A 21513-nucleotide genomic window follows, 5' to 3' on the forward strand; every position below is an offset into this window, starting at 1 on the left:
GATAAAGTGATCTGGTATTCTCATCTCTTCAAGAATATTCCACAGTTTGTTTTGATCCACACAGTTAAAGGCTTTCATGTAGTCAATGAAGCAGAAGTAGGTTTTTTTCTGGAATTCTCTTGCTTTCGCTGTGATCCAAAATGTTGGCAATTTGATCTCTGGCTCTTTGCCTTTTCTAAATCCAGCTTGTACATCTGGAAGAGCTCAGTTCACATACTGCTGAAGCCTCACTTGAAGGATTTTAAGCCTAACCTTATTAGCATGTGAAATGAGTACAGTAGTACAGTAGTTTGAATGTTCTTTGGCTTTGCCCTTCTTTGGGATTAGAATGAAAACTGATCTTTTCCAGTCCTGTGGCCACTGTTGAGTTTTCCAGATTTGCTGAGTATTGAGTACAGCACGTAAACAGCATCATCTTTTAGAATTTTAAATAGCTCAGCTGAAATTCCATCACCTCCACTAGCTTTATTCATAGTAATGCTTCCTAAAGCCCACTTGACTTCACACTCCAGGATGTCTGGCTGTAGGTGAGTGACCACACCATCGTGGTTATCTGGGTCATTAAGATCTTTTTTGTATAGTTCTTCTGTGTATTCTTAACATCTCTTCTTAATCTCTTCTGCTTCTGTTAGGTCCTTACTGTTTCTGTTCTTTATTTTGCCCATCCTTGCATGAAATGTTCCCTTGATGTCTCCAGTTTTCTTGAGAGATCTCTAGTCTTTCCCATTTGATTGTTTTCCTCTATTTCTTTGTACTGTTCATTTAAGAACACCTACTTATCTCTCCTTGCTATCCTCTCAAACTCTACATTCAGTTGGTTATATCTTTCCTTTTCTCTCTTGCCTTTCACTTCTCTTCTTTCCTAAGCTATTTGTAAAGCCTCCTTAGACAACCGCTTCGCCTTCTTGCATTTCTCTCTCTCTAGGATAGTTTTGGTCACTATTTAAAAACATGTCACAAGTGCACAGGTAAACAGTCATTACTTTAGGTTTTCCTTTTTCTTTTTCCTTATCTCTGTACATTCATACCCCCTATGTAAGAAATGAAAAAACAAAATGAATGTGAAGATGGGTAAATGGAGCCAGCAATAATTATCATGTTGTCTTTGTAACATGAGGATGAACGATAACAGTAAACATTGGCAATAATTAATAGGAAAAAACTGAACATTATATAAGATAGTTTTTTTTTATAGTAGGCTATTTTGATATTGATTTCTCTTTATCATAGTCTACCAAAATGAATGGCTGTGAAGAACATTGTGAAGAAAAAGGTAAAAGTGAAAGGTAAGAAAATAATTTTCAAGTATCTATAACAATTTCATTCTTTTTTTAGAAGCACTCTGAAGATTTCCATTTAGATGTTGATTTTTAAGTTAATTTATCTTCTCCTATAAAATGAGACTTGGGTAAATTATGAAACTACAGTTGAAAATTTTAAATGTTTTAAAAATGTTGTTATAAGGCGGTTCTAGTGACATGTGACAATGTGTTTATTATAACGTTGCTCAAAAAAAAAGCAATATATTCTCTTCACCATCAGAAAGAATTCAAGAAGGGTCTACAAGAAGATACAGTGATAATAGTATCTTCTCCTGGTATATTTATAGGCAACTTATTTTTCTACTTCTCTATTTTTCTATACCTCATAAATTTCATTCTTTAATAAAACCATAGCAGGTAAGAAAATAAAATAAGTAAAATAAAACCAAAGCAGGTAAGAAACATTTTAACCCCCCACAAATGTTTTTCCTGTTGAAAACAGTTTCTAATGTAAGATTTTTATTTTGTAACACTAAATGATGTATCAGGAAAAATTATATATATTGTTGGCCAGCAAAGCGATTGTATGTGAATTTTGCTTCGTATTAAATAATAACCAAGCAGTCGAAGGGAGTTATATACAAATTGACAGTGAATTTTTCACTAAGTAAAGTTAATGCATGCTAAGTCACTTCAGTGGTGTCCGACTCTTTGTGACCCTGTTAATGTAGAAGTGCATGGTTTTATACTTAAAGGATTAGCAGATATCTGGGCCAACTACCAATATCTGTAAGACATAGGCTTTTCCCTGTTTGGCAGGCAAGGGAGAAGAAGAGTAAATTAGTGTATAACTTCTTCAAGTGGCAACTGAAAACATTATTAACACATAGATTTTTTTAACATGTTCCCAGTTCTTGGAAGCACTTTTGAAATTTTAACATCTCTGAAATCATGAAGGGTTATAAAATTATAGTCATTGATATTATTTCTTTCTTAATGTAAACTAAGTAACAGTGTGTCCTATAATGATAGATGTCATGTGTTCAAAGAACTGTAGTACTGATACATTCCCTTCAACCTAGCAATTTTATTTCTAAGAATTGGTCCCCACTCTTGCCTGGAAAATCCCGTGGACGGAGGAGTCTGGTAGGCTGCAGTCCATTGGGTGGCTAGAGTCGGACACAACTGAGCGACTTCACTTTCACTTTTCATTTTCATGCATTGGAGAAGGAAATGGCAACCCACTCCAGTGTTCTTGCCTGGAGAATCCCAGGGACAGGGGAACCTGGTGGGCTGCCGTCTATGGGGTCGCACAGGGTCGGACACAACTGATGCGACTTAGTAGCAGCAGCAGCATACAATGAAATACTAAGCAGCTGTTCAAAAGAATGAGAAAGAAGGGACAATCCTGGTGGGAGGAGCTGCAAAACATATCCTTCCAGACAAAATGAACTTACTGGAAGACCAGAGAGACCTCATGGATGCAGAGCTTGCAAATTATATGTTAATTGTGATATACAATTAGTCGGAGCAGAGGAAAGTGTCCACTATAAAAGCAGCATAGTTGCTATCCTGTTATGATGTTTCAGGAGCATTAGTATATGTCCTCCTTAATGGTGTATACAGTGCCATCAGACAAATGTACTCTGCTTTGTTCCCCTGAGCATCAGAAAGTGAAAAAGTGTACTCTGGCCTTTGTGTTATCCTTTGTCATCTCATCTTATCACTAAACACTGTTGTCTTCTACGTAGCTTCTCTTTTCTAGCCACCTATTTTACCAAGGAGATGGCTTCTGCTGTGTACCCCTAGAATAATGAGAACTTGTGCGGAATTTTATTACATTAAGTGAATACCCGAATACAGGACTGTAGCCCTAGTTGGCTATAGTCCATGGGGTCACAAAGAGTCAGACGTGACTGAGCACGTGCGTGCATACACACACACAGTATCTTTATACTGAGGACTTCCCTGGTGGCTTAGTGGTAAAGAATCCACCTTCCATGGAAGTTTGATCTTTCAGTTGGGAAGATCCCCTGGAGAAGGAAATGGCAACCCACTCCAGTATTCTTGCCTAGGAAATCCCATGGGCAGAGGAGCCTGGCAGGCTACAGTCCATGGGGGTTGCAAAAGAGTTGGGCAGGACTTAGTGACTAAACAACAGCAAATACAGGAGTGTCCTCTTAGCCTCCTTTTGTAGCAAAAGATGGTCCATCAGTTGGGACTTCTGTAATTAAAGAATCATTTTATTTACATAATTGTAATCACTGGTCCACAACGAAGGGTGGATACAAGCCATCACCTCTCCATCCCCAAGAGGACTCCTTTAACCAAAGACTTGGGGTTTATTTAAGCACATGATGTGAACTATATTAAGCAATCTGGCTCTCAGTCTTAGTTACCATCTTTTGAGAAACCTCTGTGCCATGAGAGTGAAGTGAAGGAAGCAGCAAATGGGCAGGCTGAAGCACAAAAGAAGAAAGATGAGGCAGAGGTCCAAGTAAACGTGTACACCCACGGAAGCCACAGAAGCAGAGACAAGGGAAGCCAGCGGCCAGGGATGTGGTACAAACCGCTGGACTGCCTGCCTACTATCTAGAACTTGTCTCGATGGATCTGGAACACCTGTGGCCATTCTGATTGCCTTGACCACCTTTGAAAGACCCACCTTGCTCATATCAAAATGGTCCCTTTTGGTCCTTTACCCTGGACCTCTGATTTTATGGACTAATTCTCTTCTCAGTTGTGGCTGAATGTAATGTGTGTACAATAAATCATCTCTTTTGCCATCTTAGCTGAAGAAAAAAAAAATCTGTACCTCAGTTTAATTATATCTACCTATAAATTTTAGGAAGTATGGATTTGAGGATTTTTTAATCATATAATCTATTTTTAAATAGATTATTATTAAAATTACTAAATTCAATAATAATTGTGGAAATGTGCGGTTCAAGGACATAGTATTTACATTTATTTTGGTGACAGAACTGAAGAAAATATAAATGTGTTTTGTTGTCATAGCTTAATTCAAAAGTCAGAAGAAAAGAAGACTGAGGATGATGAAATAACATGGGGAAGTGATGAATTGCCAATAGAAACAACAGACCACGAAGATTCCAATAAAGGCAAGAAATTTATTAGCAACTTTTAATCAAAAACAATATATAAAATAAATACGTGAGAATTACAGTTTTCAGAACATATAGATGTTATTTCACTGTAGGTCTACATTATTAGGTTCTGTACATAAAATTAAATCACATACACAGACATCAACGTTCATTTATGTGACCAGATTTTTTGCACAGTTGTTAGAATAAAATTGTCAGTGGCTTGGAATAAAACATGTAAATAGATGTATAGACACACAAACAGAAAATAAAAATTTTGCCATCTTGGAATAAGTCAAGGAGCACATTTTATTTATAGCAAAGTAGGAAGAACAGGTCAAAGACAGGAAAATGTTTAAGAGCAAAAGTCAATTGGTCTGTCCTATTACTGCCTCTTTGTTTTAATCTCAGCTAACAGAGCAATAAAGTTCCATCTAGTGTTAAACTTCTCTTTTCTCATGTAAGGAAATGCTATACTAATATAATGAAACAGCATGGTTTTGTAATTTGAAGTCATTGTTGAAAGAAACTTAACAAGTTGAATTAATACTTTTTTGATTTAGGTAGATTGTTGGTATCAAAGGAAATGCTCGAATCCTATAGCCCAGGTTCATCCCTCCAGCCTCTGAGCTCCTGTTGCATTCACACTCAGTCCTGTAAAAGTTTGCAGCTATTTCGTATGATTGAATTTTGTATTCACAACTAGCCTTCACTCCAGACAGACGTTAAGCTTCTTGAGTATCCCCCTGCAGTGCCTGGAATTACTGTCGCTTGCATAGTAGCTGCATCATCAAAATCCTTCTATCAACTGATTGATGTAATTAAAGCTACACTTGTGCAGACTATAGCAAGAAGTCTCTCCTACATTTTTTCCCGGATAACAGTTGTCTTCTGTTATCAGCAGTTTCCATAGCCAGTGCAGATACTAAATTAGACACATACCACTTCCTTAGACACTGATATCACTTATTTGATAAACTTCTAAAGACCCTAAGGATTTCATTTGCATGGAGAAAACTATAAAATGCCAGAGATAGTGGCACCAAGTACCACGGGTGGGTAGAGAGAGGAGAAATCAGTGTTTCCAGGGCAGTGTTCCCTGATAAGGAATTTCTGGAGCATCCCTTCTTCATTTTTCCTCCATGTGCTTGGAAGCCAATTTAAATGCAAAGTAAAAACAGGACTAAATACATTTTTATCAAGTGAACAGTGCCATTTGAGTCCAGAGAAACAGAAACAATTTAAACTCCTTTAGAAACTTTTAAGTAATTGAGAGTCAAGAGCCCTTAAGAACACTGAACATTCAGCAAGGAGTTCCCTTAAAAGTTGGGTACAAGGATCTTGCTATGGCTAGGATTTCCCTTTGTTGACTGTAGATACCTGCCTACCTGTTAATTCTATTGCCTTATTAATTTCAATACTCTCAACTTTTGTAAAAACCAGATGAGGTGAGGATAAGCTCAAATTAGTTCTCTTATTGGCTAAATCAGTTCTGGGGGAATTTTTTTTCAATTAACTGGTGTCTTCTTTTTAGAGCATCCCTTTCTGACAAATGAGGAACTCACCACACTCCCCATCATCAAAGTGCTTCCCTCCGGGAAATACACTGGTGCCAAGCTGAAGTCAGTCATTCGGATGTTGCGGGGTTTACTCGATCAAGGAATCCCATCTAAGGAGCTGGAGGTAAGGAGCTTCTGACAGTGGTTCTTTCTCAGATGAAGTTTTATGCAAGGTTAAGAGAAATTTTGAAAAATTTGAAAATGTCTACTTCTTTACAACCTCCAACTATAAAAGCACCATCTTGTCATTTCCAGCATGCTCAGTCACTCAGTCGTGTCTGACTCTTTGCAACCCCATGAACTGTAACCCTGCCAGGCTCCTCTGTCCATGGGATTTTCCAGGCAAGAATACTGGAGTGGGCTGCCATTCATTTCTAGCAGTAAATTAATTTTTCTGATTAGAGTCCTAATAGACTAATTTCAAGGAATCTCTTTAGACATTTTGGAGCTTGATAAATCTCCTTGAAGAATATCCTCTTATGTTAAGATGAAGAGTTTTTTTAAAAAGCCAAGTATCAATTCTAATCATCCACTAAACTTCATAGTTAATACATTATAGATGTGATGCATCATTTGCAACAGTTTATTGATTTAGTATTGGGATTTTAGGCTGATTTGTATTAACAGGACATAACTATTTCTAAACAAAGTTCGCCCTAATCAATAGTTTTGCTGCCTGTACATTTAAAGCATTTGCAATCATTACAATGAATTACTGCTTATCTCAACAAATTTAATTTTATTTCTATTTTTGCTTAACAGAATCTTCAAGAATTAAAACCTTTGGATCAATGTCTAATTGGACAGACGAAGGAAAACAGAAGGAAGAACCGATATAAAAATATACTGCCCTGTAAGTTCCAATTTGGTTTCAAATCAAATGTATGTTTACTATAATTTAAACCAGTTTAAAACTTACATGCTAGTTTATCACTCACGTAAGTGTGCACACACACAGAGACATACATCCAGAGATTTACATCAGTAACAAATAAATTTATATATATAGTGTGAACTCTTTTAAAAGTTTCTGTGTATTCTGAAAATTGATTAGGGGAATCTTAAATGTATCTTCAGACATTCGTGAATATTTAAGGTCTTTCTAAAAATATTAAATGGCTTCTGGATAAGCAATTTCTTAGTTCATGTGTCATAGTCAGATCTATATATTCTGCATTTTAAGCACAGAGAAATGTCTGTGGTCATAACAGCTGTGGATGTGCATGTGGCCACTGTGGGACTGCCAAGTTGCATTGTCCTTTGAATTGTTTCAGATGCCACATGGAAAGACTGGTGATCCTTTTTACCCATCCCATTTCACAAATCAACATGTGACTTTTTAAAAATATATATGAATATATGTATATAAAATACTAACATCTAGCAACTTCTTATAATAATCACGAGTCATGTTTACATATATTGGCATATTGAATTATATCACATGACACATTGACCTTATCTTTGCCAGGAAGTCATAACTTCAAAAATAAATAACAGAACCAATAATGACAAACATGATAAAAATAACACAATTGAATTTTTTCAATCAGGGTAGAAGATACAAAATTCATTTAGAAAAACCTCCTTTAAGAGTTGAATTTCATATAAATCAAATGCATTTCAAGAAAAATTTTTTTTTAAAAGAATTGAATCTTAGACAAGATTTTTTCAATGGAATAAATAAAATAAAAATGGAATAGAGAGCCTGGTTTGCCATAAAGTACATGATGATTATTTCAGGCAAATAAAAAAATGGCCAGACTAGTATCTCAAAGCAGAATGGGATAAATCATAAATCAAGAATTACTGAGTGTATTTGCTTCTGTGGAACAAGAAACAGAAGTCAAGTGATAGAAGGGCAATTGACAGAGGATTTTGAAATCTATTACTAAATGTTATAATTTGGCAATCACAGAAATAACCAGTTAAATTTGTGAATATTTAAAATAGAAATTACTGGCAATGTATAAGTACATGCAAATTAATTCTCTTGGATAAGATGACTTATATAATGCTTACTTCGGCAGCACATATACTAAAACTGGAACGATACAGAGGTTAGCATGGCCCCTGCACAAGGATGACATGCAAATTTGTGAAGCATTCCATGGTTTTTTAATGGAACATTACTCTGCCATAAAAAGGAACACATCTGAGTCAGTTCTAATGAGGTGGATGCACCTAGAACCTATTATACAGAGTGAAGTGAGTCAGAAAGAGAAAGATAAATACCGTATTCTAACACGTCTATACAGAATCTAGAAAAATGGTACTGAAGCATTTATTTACAGGGCAGCAATGGAGAAACAGACATAGAGAACAGACTTATGGACAAGGGGAAAGGGAAGGAGAGGGTGAGATGCATGAAAAGAGGAACATGGAAGCTTACATCACCATATGTAAAGTAGATGCCCAACGGGAATTTGCTGTATGGCTCAGAAAACTCAAACAGGGGCTCTGTATCAACCTAGAGGGGTGGGATGGGAAGGGAGATGGGAGGGAAGTTCAGGGTGGGGGGGGATATATGTATATCTATGGCTGATTCAGGTTGAGATTTGACAGAAAACAGCAAAATTCTGTAAAGCAATTATCCTTCAATAAAAAATAAATTTAAAAAAGAAAGATGGCTTATATATACTTTTCACTGGGAAGCCTGCTTTGAAAATTTATATTTTGACTATATGAAATTACAATGCCTGGAGAATGAAGCAACCTACCTTTTTATTTATTGCATTAGTTTATTATTTTGGCTGCTTACTTAAAGGAATATAGTTAGATAAGCATTAATTGTGCCAATCATATTTGTAATAAGTACTTTTGTAGTTTCCCAACTTGGGGGGAAACTCACTGAGTTACATCTTAAATATACTTGCAACATGAGGGAAATATACAAAATGATTTCATTGTACTACACCTTGAAAAGATGCCTTTATTAAAATACGTTTGTGATTTCATCTGTGGTTATGAGGAAAGTCTCAATCTTTGACTCATCTAGTCTATGAGGCTCTTTAAAAATGCATGATACAGATGACTGTGTATTGTGATGGAAATTCACAGATGACGCTACCAGAGTGCCTCTTGGAGATGAAGGTGGATATATCAACGCCAGCTTCATCAAGATACCAGTGGGGAGAGAAGAGTTTGTGTACATCGCCTGCCAAGGACCTCTCCCCACAACTGTTGGAGATTTCTGGCAGATGATTTGGGAACAAAACTCCTCAGTGATAGCCATGATGACCCAAGAAGTAGAAGGGGAAAAAATCAAATGCCAGCGCTATTGGCCTAATGTCCTAGGCAAATCAACCATGGTCAGCAACAGACTTCGACTGGCTCTCGTGAGAGTGCAGCAGCTGAAGGGCTTTGTAGTAAGGGCAATGACCCTGGAAGATATTCAGGTGCGTGCATTCAGTCTTTCCATGATTACATCAGTGTCTTTCTCTGAGTAAAAGCTAATGATTTGAGTCCCATTTCAGTGGAACTAATTCCACCTATTATTTTTAATCTAACAGAAACTTTACTGTGACCTTCGTCATGAATTCTGCCAGTTTCCTCTAGTATATTGTTTAGTGACTAAATCATGTCCAACTGTTTTGCAACCTCCTGGACTGTAGCCGCCAGACTCCTCTGTCCATGGGATTTCCCAGGCAGGAATACTGCGGAAGGTTGCCATTTCCTTCTCCAGGGGATCTTCCTAACCCAGGGATCAAACTCGCATGTCCACATTGGCAGGTGGATTCTTTACCACTAAACCACCAGGGAAGCCCTTCCTCCAGTATATACTGTATTCAAATCCAAATGGAAATGCAGGACTTTTACAGAATTAACCATCATCCTTTGCTTGGTGTGATAGCACAGAACAGCTCAAAAACTATGTGCTAGAAACTTTTTTTTTTAAAGGTCAAACCTCTAAGTAGGCTCAATAAAACTTTTAAAAAAAATCTCCACATAGAAAATAATCCCCTACAAAGACAACATATTTTAATATAAGGACAATTGTAGCATAAATGTTTGTTAATCAGGTGATTCCGATTGCTCCACCTAAGCACTAAACAAATTATCTTAAATTAGATAAGTGGTTATACCTGAGGTTAAGCTTCTACTGTTTCCCCACCTCCACACACCCTCACATTTTTTCCTTCGTCCACCCACTAATGCTAACTCGGTTTGAATAATGTGTTAGGTTCCGTCTGGAGTTTTAACTTTGTTAAAGAATTATTTTATTTTCATAGAAACAAAGCTTATTGACTCTGTGTTGTTGGTGGCATGTAAACAGAGCCTGAGAATTTCCTTCATGATTTCTAATTTGTGATTTTACAAAGATATTTCTGTATTCATTTACACCAGCCTACGCATTATTTGGGGGCTTCCCTGGTGCCTCAGATGGTAAAGAACCTGCCTGCAATGTGGGAAACCCAGGTTCGATCCCTGGGTCGGGAAGATCCCCTGGAGAAGGGAATTGCTCGCGATCCACTCCAGTTCAGTTCAGTCTCTCAGTCGTGTCCAACTCTTTGCAACTTCATGGACTGCAGCACGCCAGGCTTCCACTCCAGTATGCTAGCACAATTGTTCGGTATTTTTTAAACGACTTATTAAACAACACGTTTATAGAGCTTAGACTTTGTTATAGAATCTAGGGATTCAGAAGTTAACCATACAACCAAAGGAAATTGCTGACCTCATGGAAAGTAATTTCTAATGAGAAAATACTGATGTTGATGCCGTGAGAAAGTCAACATCACAGGGACGTTGTGGGGAGGGAAGCGTTTCAGTCAGAAAGAGCAAGTGCAAAGATCCTGAGACTAGACTGTGCCGAGTGTTTTTAAAGAACCAGAGCGGGCCCTGTGCTGCAGCAAAGTGGCCAGGAGGAAGAGGTTAGGTGTGAGAGGAAGCCGGACCACATCTGTAGGGCTTTTAAGCCCCTGCAATGACAGTGGCTTTTACCTGAGTGAATTTGAAAATGGGTCATTTAAAAAAAAAAAAAAAAGGTTGTTATTCATAACAAAACATAATTTGCTTTTAGGGTTTCCAAAAAGTAGTTTTTACCAATATTTGAAGCATGGATCTAGTAACCTTTTTTATTTTTCATTGGAGGATAATTGCTTTACAATGTTGTGTGGGTTTTTGCCATTACAGCAATCTGGTAACCTCCTTTATAAAGGTCCTCCATGTGTTGTCTGATGGAGTCTCTTTGTCTCTTCCATTTTTATTTGGATCTAATCCAATGGACCAGGCAAAATTTTTAAAGGACAAAATAATAAGAATTAATTATATGTAAATGACATAGTATACCTTTATCTACTTATTCTGTTGTACAATTTCAGACCGGAGAGGTACGACATGTTTCTCATCTGAATTTCACTGCTTGGCCAGACCACGATACACCTTCCCAGCCAGACGACTTGTTGACATTTATCTCCTATATGAGACATGTTCACAGATCGGGGCCAATCATCACACACTGCAGTGCGGGCATTGGACGTTCAGGGACCCTAATATGCATAGATGTGGTTCTTGGATTAATCAGTCAAGATCTTGAAGTGAGTACAGGATGTGTTGCGATCTCAGAATTTTTTATTTATTAGTTTGTATGAATGACAGTTTTCTTACTACATAGAATTGCAATTTAGTAAACTTTCAAAACTGCATAGGGCATAATCAAGAAGAAAATAATATTCCAAACTTATATTTGTTTTACTGGGGTTTTTTAACCATCCATGTAAAGCCCCTTATGTGGCATTGCATTTTTACTCTGTATAGTCTTTAGATTTGTGTAAGATATTCATTGTTGTTATCACACTTTTAGAGACAGAAATATTGAAGTGCCCAAGAAAGTGTATCTTTGAAATGAAAGTTTATATTATTTTGTTATTGTTATTGTTACCTATAGGTGGGAAACACATACTTTATTATACAAATTGATACTGAATTGTCTAAACAATTACTCCTGATTTTTCAAATTACTACTAAATAAGCAAAGTTAATAAGAGTATGCTGCTGCTGCTGCTAAGTCGCTTCAGTCGTGTCCGACTCTGTGCGACCCCATAGATGGCAGCCCACCAGGCTCCCCCGTCCCTGGGATTCTCCAGGCAAGAACACTAGAGTGGGATGCCATTTCCTTCTCCAATGCATGAAAGTAAAAAGTGAAAGTGAAGTCAAATAAGAGTATAATCTTACTTAAAACCTAAATTAGTATAAATCATACTTAAAATGTTATCTTACTATACATAATATGTAACTAATCATTATCTCTTAAAGAATTTGCCAAGAACCATACTATCTTGCTCTTCACACACTCATGATAATTTAAGTAGGACAAAACAGTCTATTTCTCCATTGGGGATATAAGAAGATCAGGAATTTTATTCTGAGCAGCAAAATATAGGAAAAATAGTTAATGGAGACACTAGAAATTAGTTGTTCCAAAGGAAAGAGAATTCCTATTGGGGACTTTCTAATAGAATAAACATCCTAATTCTTAGAAAGATAATAAATAAAATTATCAAATGATGGCAAAGTCAGTTCACCAACTCATTTTGTCTGGAAGACTTTCTCAAGACTGATAGAAGGGAAAGGAGATCGGGGTGAAGAAATCTATATAAGCCACTCCTTGGTGAATCTTAGGAGTTCAAAGTCAGTTATCATTTTTATATAATATACAGACTCTGTTTCCTTTGGCAGTTCGACATCTCCGATTTAGTGCGCTGCATGAGACTACAGAGACACGGAATGGTTCAGACAGAGGTGAGTGTGGGCTCCTACCTTCTGATGAAGATTTTTGTAAAAGTATTTCTAGGGCTGTCTTTTTTTCAATATTGCCTTTTAGTTTAAAAAATAAGAAAATGCAATACCAACAATGAATAGATTACAGAGATTAGGATGGCACATTGGGGGCAACAATTTGAGGTGGGACAAAATAGCATGTAATTAGTGGCATTTCAATTCCAACCTTAAAAAGAGAAGGTAATATTCTTGCTACAGAATTTTCCTGAGAGGGAATGGTTTCGGCAGCATTGACTTGAAGGCATAAAGGGAGTCTGGAGTTCTTAGCTTGGGAAAGAGTTTGTTTATCCTCTCCTTTGGTCATTTTCATTTCTCTTACCTAAAGTTAAAAGGTAGGTTATGTCAACCACTGACCTGCAGACATGGGTCCTTCCCAGAGACTACATGACTTAGAGTGTCTGTCTACTCTGCATAGTTCAACTGTCCTTTTTGTTTATAGTGGGAGGGGAATACATTGCACAGTTCTGTATCCCGCATCTTACATTCAACCGTATAACACGATTTTTCCATATTTTCAAAGTTGCTCAAACATCACTTCCAATAGTGGTGAAGCTATATATATCAGTATATATTCACACTATACATCTGGTCTTCTCTTCCTCTCTCTCTTTTTCCTCCTCTTTTTTTTTTGTTTGATGTGGAAGCTGTGTCCATATATCTGTTAACTTATATTTCTCTAGCTCCCAAAAAATACAAAAGTTTACTATTTTTAAAATTAAAACTTGCCACCTTTCCTTTCATATACCTTTTAAATTCAAATTAAGTCTCCTAAATATTAAGACTTATTCAGTCTTTTTTTTTTTTTTTTTTTTTTAGGTAAAGAAAACATATAAAAAAATAGTTCTTTAGACCCAGAAGTTCACTTGTTCAGCAGATATGTATTAAGTGCCTACTGTATGCCAGGCACTCTTCTAGGCGCTTGGGGCATGTCAGTAAATAACTTGAATAACAAAGATCTTCTGCCAGAATAAAAGATCTTCTGGTGGGTGGTGATGAGCAAGGCAGATAATAGATCCATTTACTGTACTCGGTTATGCTATAAGTTATAAGATATTTGAAAGTGGTAAGTGCTTTAGAAGGAAAAAGAGTTGGGTAGAGGATGAGTCATGGCAGGTTGGGTAATACTTTACATAGAGTGGTACCACTGAGGATGTAACCCCTTGAGCAGAGATGTGAAGGACATGAAGCAGGTGGTCATACGGATGTCTGGGAGAAAGAACCTTTCAGGCGGACAGAACCGCCTTCGAAGAGGTCCATGATAGGAGTTCGTCTTCTGTGTTCAAGAGTAGTCACAACCAGTGGCTGAGGCAGAGGGAGCAGGAGGGGAGGGGTGAGAGGAGGTGACGGGGCCAGAGCTTGGGGCTCCCCCTGAGTGAGATGGAGCCATCACGGGATTGTCAGTATGGAATGACATAAGTTAACGCCCATCTTAAAGGACCACTCCAGCTGCTGTGCTAGAACAAGACGTGGTTTGGGGAGGAGGGTGCAGGGTTAGAAACCAGAGGACCGTAAGTATCACCAAAGCACAAAAAATAGAGGTGGCCCACCCATCGGAGATAACTTCAGTTAGCACTCACCCACCACCCCAAGGCTGCTTCCTTCCACACTTTGTCAGTCGGGTTTCTCTTTCTCGTCATTTTCATGACACTGCACAATTCTGCATCCTGCTTTTACTTTCAACCTTATAACACAGCTTTTCCATATTTTCAAAATTACTCAAACATCGCTTCCAACATTGGTGAAGCTATATATCATATATTCACACTATACAGCTGAAGTCTGCTCTCCCTGTCTCCTTTTTTTGTTGTTGTTCTAGGATCAATATATTTTCTGCTATCAAGTCATCCTTTATGTCCTGACACGTCTTCAAGCTGAAGAAGAGCAAAAAGAGCAGCCCCAGCCTCTGAAATGACATGAGAAGAACAGCCTTCTGGATATCTGTCCATTTCTTTGCTCTCTACTTAAAGGTCACAGGACAGCAAGTCCATAAAACCTCATTATACTTATTCTCCTCTACCTTAGAGGGGCGTTCTTAATAACAGTAAATAATGGTGACCTGCTGTATTTTTACAGCTGCTGCAACCTGTGATAAGTATCAGAGATTTTTTTAACACTAACTGAATAATGCAGATCTTAGGGATGAATAAGGCAGCATTTGATTATAGACATATCGAGTCTATTTTTCATGTACCAATCTTGTTTATAGCAAAATTATTTTCCAGTATTTTTTTAAAAACTAGAGCTATTTTATAGGGGATACTTGAAGCCAGTATTTAAGCTTTAAATGACAGTAATATTGGCATAGAAAAAAAAAAGGTAGCAAACATTCCCTATATCAATTTCTAATGTTTACTATCTAGAACTTCCTGTAATATATTTATATACTTTTCCATGAACATAGAGATACCAAATATGTTTGTAACTCCATCATGCTATACATCCGCTCACTTTGTAAATAAAAATACACCTGAAAACGTGAACAAGCCAAGAGTGTGTGCAGACAAGTGTAACATTTTCAGTGTGCTGTTTTTTAACAACATCTAGGACCCTGTGAAGGCAGGAACTTCTGGACTGCAACTTCCCATCTCCCCATTTGGTCCCAGTCATGCCAACCAGAGACTAGGAGTATTGTTGGAACCCCTGGAGATCTGCAGACTCTGACATGAGGGTCAGGTACTGACTGACAGTGGCTAAGAAATTCAGTCTCCCTCCCGCCTCCTCCCCACAAGCCTAACTGACGCCTGAATCAGAATTTTCAAGTCCTAGTTGTTGCAAAACTCAGAATATCTCGCTGACAAGGGTTAATGAAAGAAAACAGTATCACGCTTCCTGGGAGGTTGATGTTGATTCTGCCAGGCGGCGCTAGTGGAAAAGAACCTGCCTGCCAGTGCAGGAGACGTGAGAGACTCAGGTTTGACCCCTGAGTTGGCAGGATCCCCCTGGAGGGAAAGCATAGCAACCCACTCCAGTATTCTTGCCTGAAGAATCTCATGGACAGAGAAGCCTGGCAGGCTACAGTCCATAGGGTCACCAAGAGTCAGACAGGACTGAAGCAACTTAGCATGCCCCACAAAGGAAAGAGATCAACTTTGAAGAACCCACTTCCAATTCTCAGTACCAAACGTGTTTCACTAACTCCTAGTTCTGACAGCATTCCTCCAGTCTGCCATGATTGATGCCATCCCAAGACCCCAGAAACTGCTTGATTCCTCCTCATAGGATTGACCAATTCTGAGCTAATTAACTGGAATGTCTGATCTTACCCAAGATTTCCTGGGAACTACTCCTGAAGAGCTGCTGCTGCTAAGTCGATTCAGTCGTGTCCGACTCTGTGTGACCCCATAGACAGCAGCCCACCAGGCTCCCCCATCCCTGGGATTCTCCAGGCAAGAACACTGGAGTGGGTTGCCATTTCCTTCTCCAATGCATGAAAGTGAAAAGTGAAAGTGAAGTCGCTCAGTCATGTCTGACTCTTAGCGACCCCATGGACTGCAGCTTACCAGGCTCCTCTGTCCATGGGATTTTCCAGGCAAGAGTACTGGAGTGGGGTGCCATTGCCTTCTCCAGAAGACAACATCAGGAAATGCACAAAAGTCCACAGGGATGTGGCTGACTCCTCACCAGGCAGCAGGTTTGAGTCCTACATCAGAAGTGACAGGACTACCCTGGTGACTCAGACGGTAAAGAATCTGCCTGCAGTGCAGGATCAGGAAGATCCCCTGGAGAAGGGAATGCAACCCACTCCAGTATTCTTCCCTGGAGAATCCCATGGACAGTGGAGCTTGGTGAGCTGCAGTCCCTGGGGTCGCAAAGAGTCCTGAAAGTGAACACTTTCAGTTCACTTCACTTTTCAGAAGTAGCTCTGAATCTCTTAAGAGAAGCATACTTCATCACCATCACTCCCACTTCCATCAGAACAGTTTCTACAGATTGGGTTGTAGGAACAATTTGGAGTGGGGCCGGGGGAGGGGGGGTGGTTCTGTTGCTTTAAAAGCTATTTGGAAACTCTTGAGTGGGCTGGAATGCTGAGACCTTGTTTTCCTGTCATAAGCACAGGAAATGAGGCCAGCGGGGCTCCGTGAGCCAGTACAGCTGGAGGTGATTAGCTCCCATCCGAAGTCCACAGAGATGGGCAGGGGAAAGCTGGAGAAGATGCTTTTTCTGGAAAGAACGTAGCTAGGAAATGCAAACTGGGGGAAGAAAATGTGAGTTTCGCTTTAGGGACCCTGAATGGAAATTTCATTATAGCAAACATGTTACTGCCCACCCCCCCACCCCCACCCTCCGCCGGAACGTGGCTCCGCTACCAGAGTTCGGGGAACCCTTGGCTAGGGCCGCACTGGTAGGAAGCATGCTGAGGCCACAGAGCTAGGGTGGCACAAGGAGGCACTCAGCAAACGCGTGAATAAATACACCTCGGCTCCTAACGCACGTCAGACAGCTAAGTACTAGAACACGCACAGCCAAACAGAGTGACTCAAACACAACAGAAGTTTCTCTAAGAGTTCTGGGTAGGGGAAGAGCTCGGCAGGCTGCCTCTCCTCCCTCCAGTTGGTAGGAGCCCGGGCTGATGGAGTTTCTATAATCAACACAGTTTCCAAGGTCATCGTGAGAATCATCTCCATACCCCCAGCCAGAAAAGGGGGAAAGACTATGGGGGATCTTTCAAGCTGGGCAGCCTGGAAGCAAAGCACATGACTGCCACTCATTCTATCAGCAAGAACTGGTCAGTGTCCCTGAGCACAGAGAAGCTGGGAAGTGAGTTGGCTAAGCAGCTGATCCCAGTGACAAGACAACTCTACACAAAAGAAGGAGAAGCACAAGAAGTGATGGAATCTATCTATAAAACTGGACTGAAGTTGCATATTCTAAAAGATATATCTTAGTATGGTCCTGAGCATGTAAGACTGGATACATCACTTTTGTCCCCAGGTTTGGTATATGTATTAGTAGAAATATTTCTGTATCAAGATAAAAAGGAGAGAAATGGTGATTGAGAAAAGGTCAGGTGTTCACATCTGTGGTTCCAGATTGCCTGTTAGATCTCTTGGTTTTAAAATGTCTAGTTATCTAAATGCAATGTGATACATCCAAGAAACAACTCACAAAAGCTGCCCTTCAGTCAGATATCTTGATAGTGAAAGAATGTGTTTCCATTTTACATAATTCAAGGTACTTTGTTATGGTTGAGATAAATGTAACAAATTATGCATTGACCTGCATAATATTTTAAAGTCAATTTAAACTTTAATATATCAATTTGGAGTTGCACTTGACTGCAAACAACCAAAAACGAAATCAACAGGCTTACACAATTTAGAGGTTTCTTTCTTTAAGAAAACAAGTTCAGAAGTAGACAGTTGCCGGGCTTGATTCTACAGTGTGATAATGGCGGATGTAGTCCCACTTGTGTATTTTTGGTTTTGTTTCCCTTGCCTGAGGAGACATATCCAAAACATTATTGCTAAGACCAGTGTCAAAAAACATACCACCTATGTTTTCTTCTAGAAGCTTTATGATTTCGGGTCTTATTTGTTGTTGTTGTTCAGTCTCTAAGTTGTATCTGACCCTTTGTGACCCCATGAAGTGCAGCATGCCTATCCAACTTCTCTATCCTTCACTATCTCCCAGAGTTTGCTCAGGTTCGAGTCCATTGAGTTGGTGATGCTATCTACCCATCTCATCCTCTGCCTGCCTTTCCCCTTTTGCCTTCAGTCTTCCCCAGCATCAGGGTCTTTTCCAGAGAGTCAGCTGTTCACATCAGGTGGCCAAAGTATTGAAGCTTCAGCTTCAGCATCAGTCCTTCCAATGAATATTCAGGGTTGACCTACTTGAGGATTGTCTGGTTTGATTTCCTTGCAGTCCAAGGGACTCTTGAAGAGTCATCTCCAGCACCACAATTTGAAAGCATCAGTTCTCTGGCATTCACCCTTCTTTATGGCCCAACTCTCACATCCATACATGACTACTAGAAAAACCATAGCTTTGACTAAACAGACCTTTGTCAGCAAAGTAATGTCTCTGCTTTTTAATATGCTGTCTAGGTTTGTCGTAGCTTTTCTTCCAAAGAGCAAGCATCTTAATTTCATGGCTGCAGTCACTGTCTGTAGTAATTTTGGAGCCCAAGAAAATAAGATCTGTTACTGTTTCCACTTTTTCCCCTTCTCTTTGCCATGAAGTGATGGGACCAGCTACCATGATCTTAGTTTTTAGAATGCTGAGTTTTAAGCCAACTTTTTCACTCTTCTCTTTCACCCTCAAGAGGTTCTTAGCTCCTCTTCACTTTCTGCCACTATACTGGGTGCATATATATTTACAATTGTTGTATCTTTATGTTGGATTGATATCTTATGTAACCATTATGTAATGCCTTCTCTTGTTACAATCTTTGTTTTAAAGTCTATCCTGTTGGATATAAGTACTGGTGCCCCAGCTTTCTTTTGTTTTCCACCCCTCACTTTCAGTCTGTGTATGTCTTTAGATCTGAAGTGAGTCTCTGGTAGGCAGCATATATGTGTCTTTTTTTTTTTTATCCTTTTAGTCACTTCGTGGTAATTAGTAATAGGTATATACATATTGGCATTTTGTTCATTGTTTTCTGCTTGTTTTGAAGCTCTATTTTGTTTGTTTGTTTTTACTGCACTGTGCAAATGTGGAATCCTAGTTCCCCAGTCACTGAACCATGTCCCCCTGCAGTGAAAGTGTGGAGTCTTAATCACTGGCGTATTCCCGCCAGGGAAGTCCTGTTCCTTCATCTTTTGCTCTCTTCCCTTATGATTTGATGATTATCTGTAGTGTTGTGTTTGGACTCCTTTCTCTTTTGTGTGTGTGTATTTAAGTTGATTTCTTAAGTTCAACTGCATTGGTAACAACCCTGCATTTTTGTTCCCTCTCCCCACATTTCATGTGTTTGACATATTTTACGTCTTTTTGTTTTGTGTATCCTTAAACCAATCATTTTAGATATAGATGATTTTACTACTTTTGTCTTTTACCTTTCCTGCTAGCTTTATAAGTGTTTGATCTACTACCTTTATGTATACTTGTCTTTACCAATGAGACGACTTCTTTCATGATTTTCATACTTCTACTGTTGGCCTTTTCTCTTCCACTTAGAGACATCTCTTTAACGTTTCTTATACAGTTGATTTAGTTGTGCTGAACTCTCTTAGCTTTTGCTTCTCTGTAAAATTCTTTCTCTCTCCTTCAAACCCGAATGATAGCCTTGTTGGATAGGGTACTCTTGGTGTACATTTTTTTCTGTCACTTTGAATATATCATGCTACTCCCATCTGGCCTGCAATCTACTAAAAAGTCAGCTAATAATCTTATAGGAATGTCCTTGTACATAACTAGGTGCTTTTCCCTTGCTTCTTTTAAATTCTCACTTTATCTTTAATTTTTGCCACTTTAATCACAATGTGTCTTAATGTGGTTCTCTTTAGTAGGTTTATCTTGTTTGGGACTCTGTGATTCCTGGACCTGAATGTCTGTTTCTTTTCCCAGATTAGGGAAATATTCAGCTATTATGTCTTCAAGTATGTTCTCTGCCCCTTCCTCTCTCTCCTCCTTCTGTGACCCCTATACTGTAAATGTTAGTATGCTTGATGTTGTTCTGGAGGTCTCTTAAACTGATTTTTGTTTTTTCAACTTGAGTGATTTCCTCTGCTGTCTTCTAGCACTGATCCATTCCTCCATATCGTCTAATCTACTATTGATTCCTTCTAGTGTATATGTTTATTTCTTTTATTGTAGTCTTCAGCTCTGTTTGGTTCTTTATATTTTCTAGCTCTCTGTTAAACTTATCACCGTGTTCATCCATTTTTCTTTTTTTTTTTTTAATATTTATTTATTTGGCTATGCCGGGTCCTAGTTTCAGTATGTGGGGTCTTTGCTATTCATTGAGGCATGTGAAATCTTTAGTTACAGCATTTGGGATCCAGTTCTCTGGCCAGGGATTGAACCCAGGCCCCCTGCATTGAGAGCACAGGAGTACGGCGTCTTAGCCACTGAACCACCAGGGAAGTCCCCATCCATTTTTCTCTTGAATTTGTTTTGCATCTTTATGATCATTACCTTAAACTCTGTTGGGTAAATTGCTTATCTCCACTTAGTTTTTCTGAGATTTTGGTCTTGTTCCTCATCTGGAACATATTCTTCTGTCTTTTCATTGACTTAATTCTCTCATTTGCATTATGTAGGTAGGTTATGTTTCCCAATCTTAAAAAACTGCCTTATGTAGAAGACACATTATGGGCCTCAGCAGTACACTCCCTCTGGTCACCAGAGCTGTATGCTCTAGGCATTCACCTTATGTTGGCTGCATGGGCCCCTTTTATTTTTTTTAATGGCAGGGCTGACTGCAGTGGGCACATTGTTGGGCAAGGCTAGTCCTGGCCCTGCTCCTGCCAGGCCCTGCCTAGTGCAGTGGCTTCAGGCCCACTGGTCGGCACTATTGGGTCCCAGTGTAGTTGACTGCACAGCCAAAGGAGGTCAGCCAGTGCCAACCCACTGGTAGACTGGTCAGGGTCTCAGGGCAGCCCACTGCAGACCCCAGGGCAGGATAACATCCTTTTTAAGAAGGGAGACTGAACCTTGCTCAAGATTGTCCAAATAACAACTGGGATTCAATTCAAGGACTGCCTGACGACAACCCGTTCTAGCTCTTTAAGTGTGTTACAACAAATAGCTCTGGTAAAGCCCAGGTTCTTCCCACTACACTCTGCTGTCTCAGCTGCCCACCTGGGTCTTTTCCAGACACAGAGCTGACTCATTCTGCTTAACATTCCTCTGCACTCCCCA

The 21513-nt window shown here is 39.1% G+C and overlaps 2 protein-coding genes and 1 non-coding gene across 8 annotated transcripts in view; all 3 read left to right on the forward strand.

The window, feature by feature from the left end:
* The window catches only part of LOC132342076 (tyrosine-protein phosphatase non-receptor type 13), a 41467-nt gene extending 26268 nt beyond the window's left edge, over positions 1-15199 (forward strand). The window contains exons 6-13 of the mRNA XM_059891597.1: positions 1231-1286; positions 4281-4384; positions 5904-6052; positions 6691-6781; positions 8989-9326; positions 11253-11468; positions 12610-12672; positions 14528-15199. Of these exons, the coding sequence (XP_059747580.1) occupies positions 1231-1286; positions 4281-4384; positions 5904-6052; positions 6691-6781; positions 8989-9326; positions 11253-11468; positions 12610-12672; positions 14528-14623 (1113 nt within the window). The 3' untranslated portion in view covers positions 14624-15199. The remainder of the gene's footprint in view (positions 1-1230; positions 1287-4280; positions 4385-5903; positions 6053-6690; positions 6782-8988; positions 9327-11252; positions 11469-12609; positions 12673-14527) is intronic.
* The window catches only part of PPM1B (protein phosphatase, Mg2+/Mn2+ dependent 1B), a 316707-nt gene that overhangs the window by 56922 nt on the left and 238272 nt on the right, over positions 1-21513 (forward strand).
* LOC112448972 (U6 spliceosomal RNA) lies at positions 7943-8046 on the forward strand. Its single transcript, XR_003037421.1, has one exon. It is a non-coding gene; the product is annotated as a U6 spliceosomal RNA (small nuclear RNA).

The sequence above is a fragment of the Bos taurus genome, chromosome 11, assembly GCF_002263795.3.
Source record: "Bos taurus isolate L1 Dominette 01449 registration number 42190680 breed Hereford chromosome 11, ARS-UCD2.0, whole genome shotgun sequence".
Classification (NCBI taxonomy): domain Eukaryota; kingdom Metazoa; phylum Chordata; class Mammalia; order Artiodactyla; family Bovidae; genus Bos; species Bos taurus.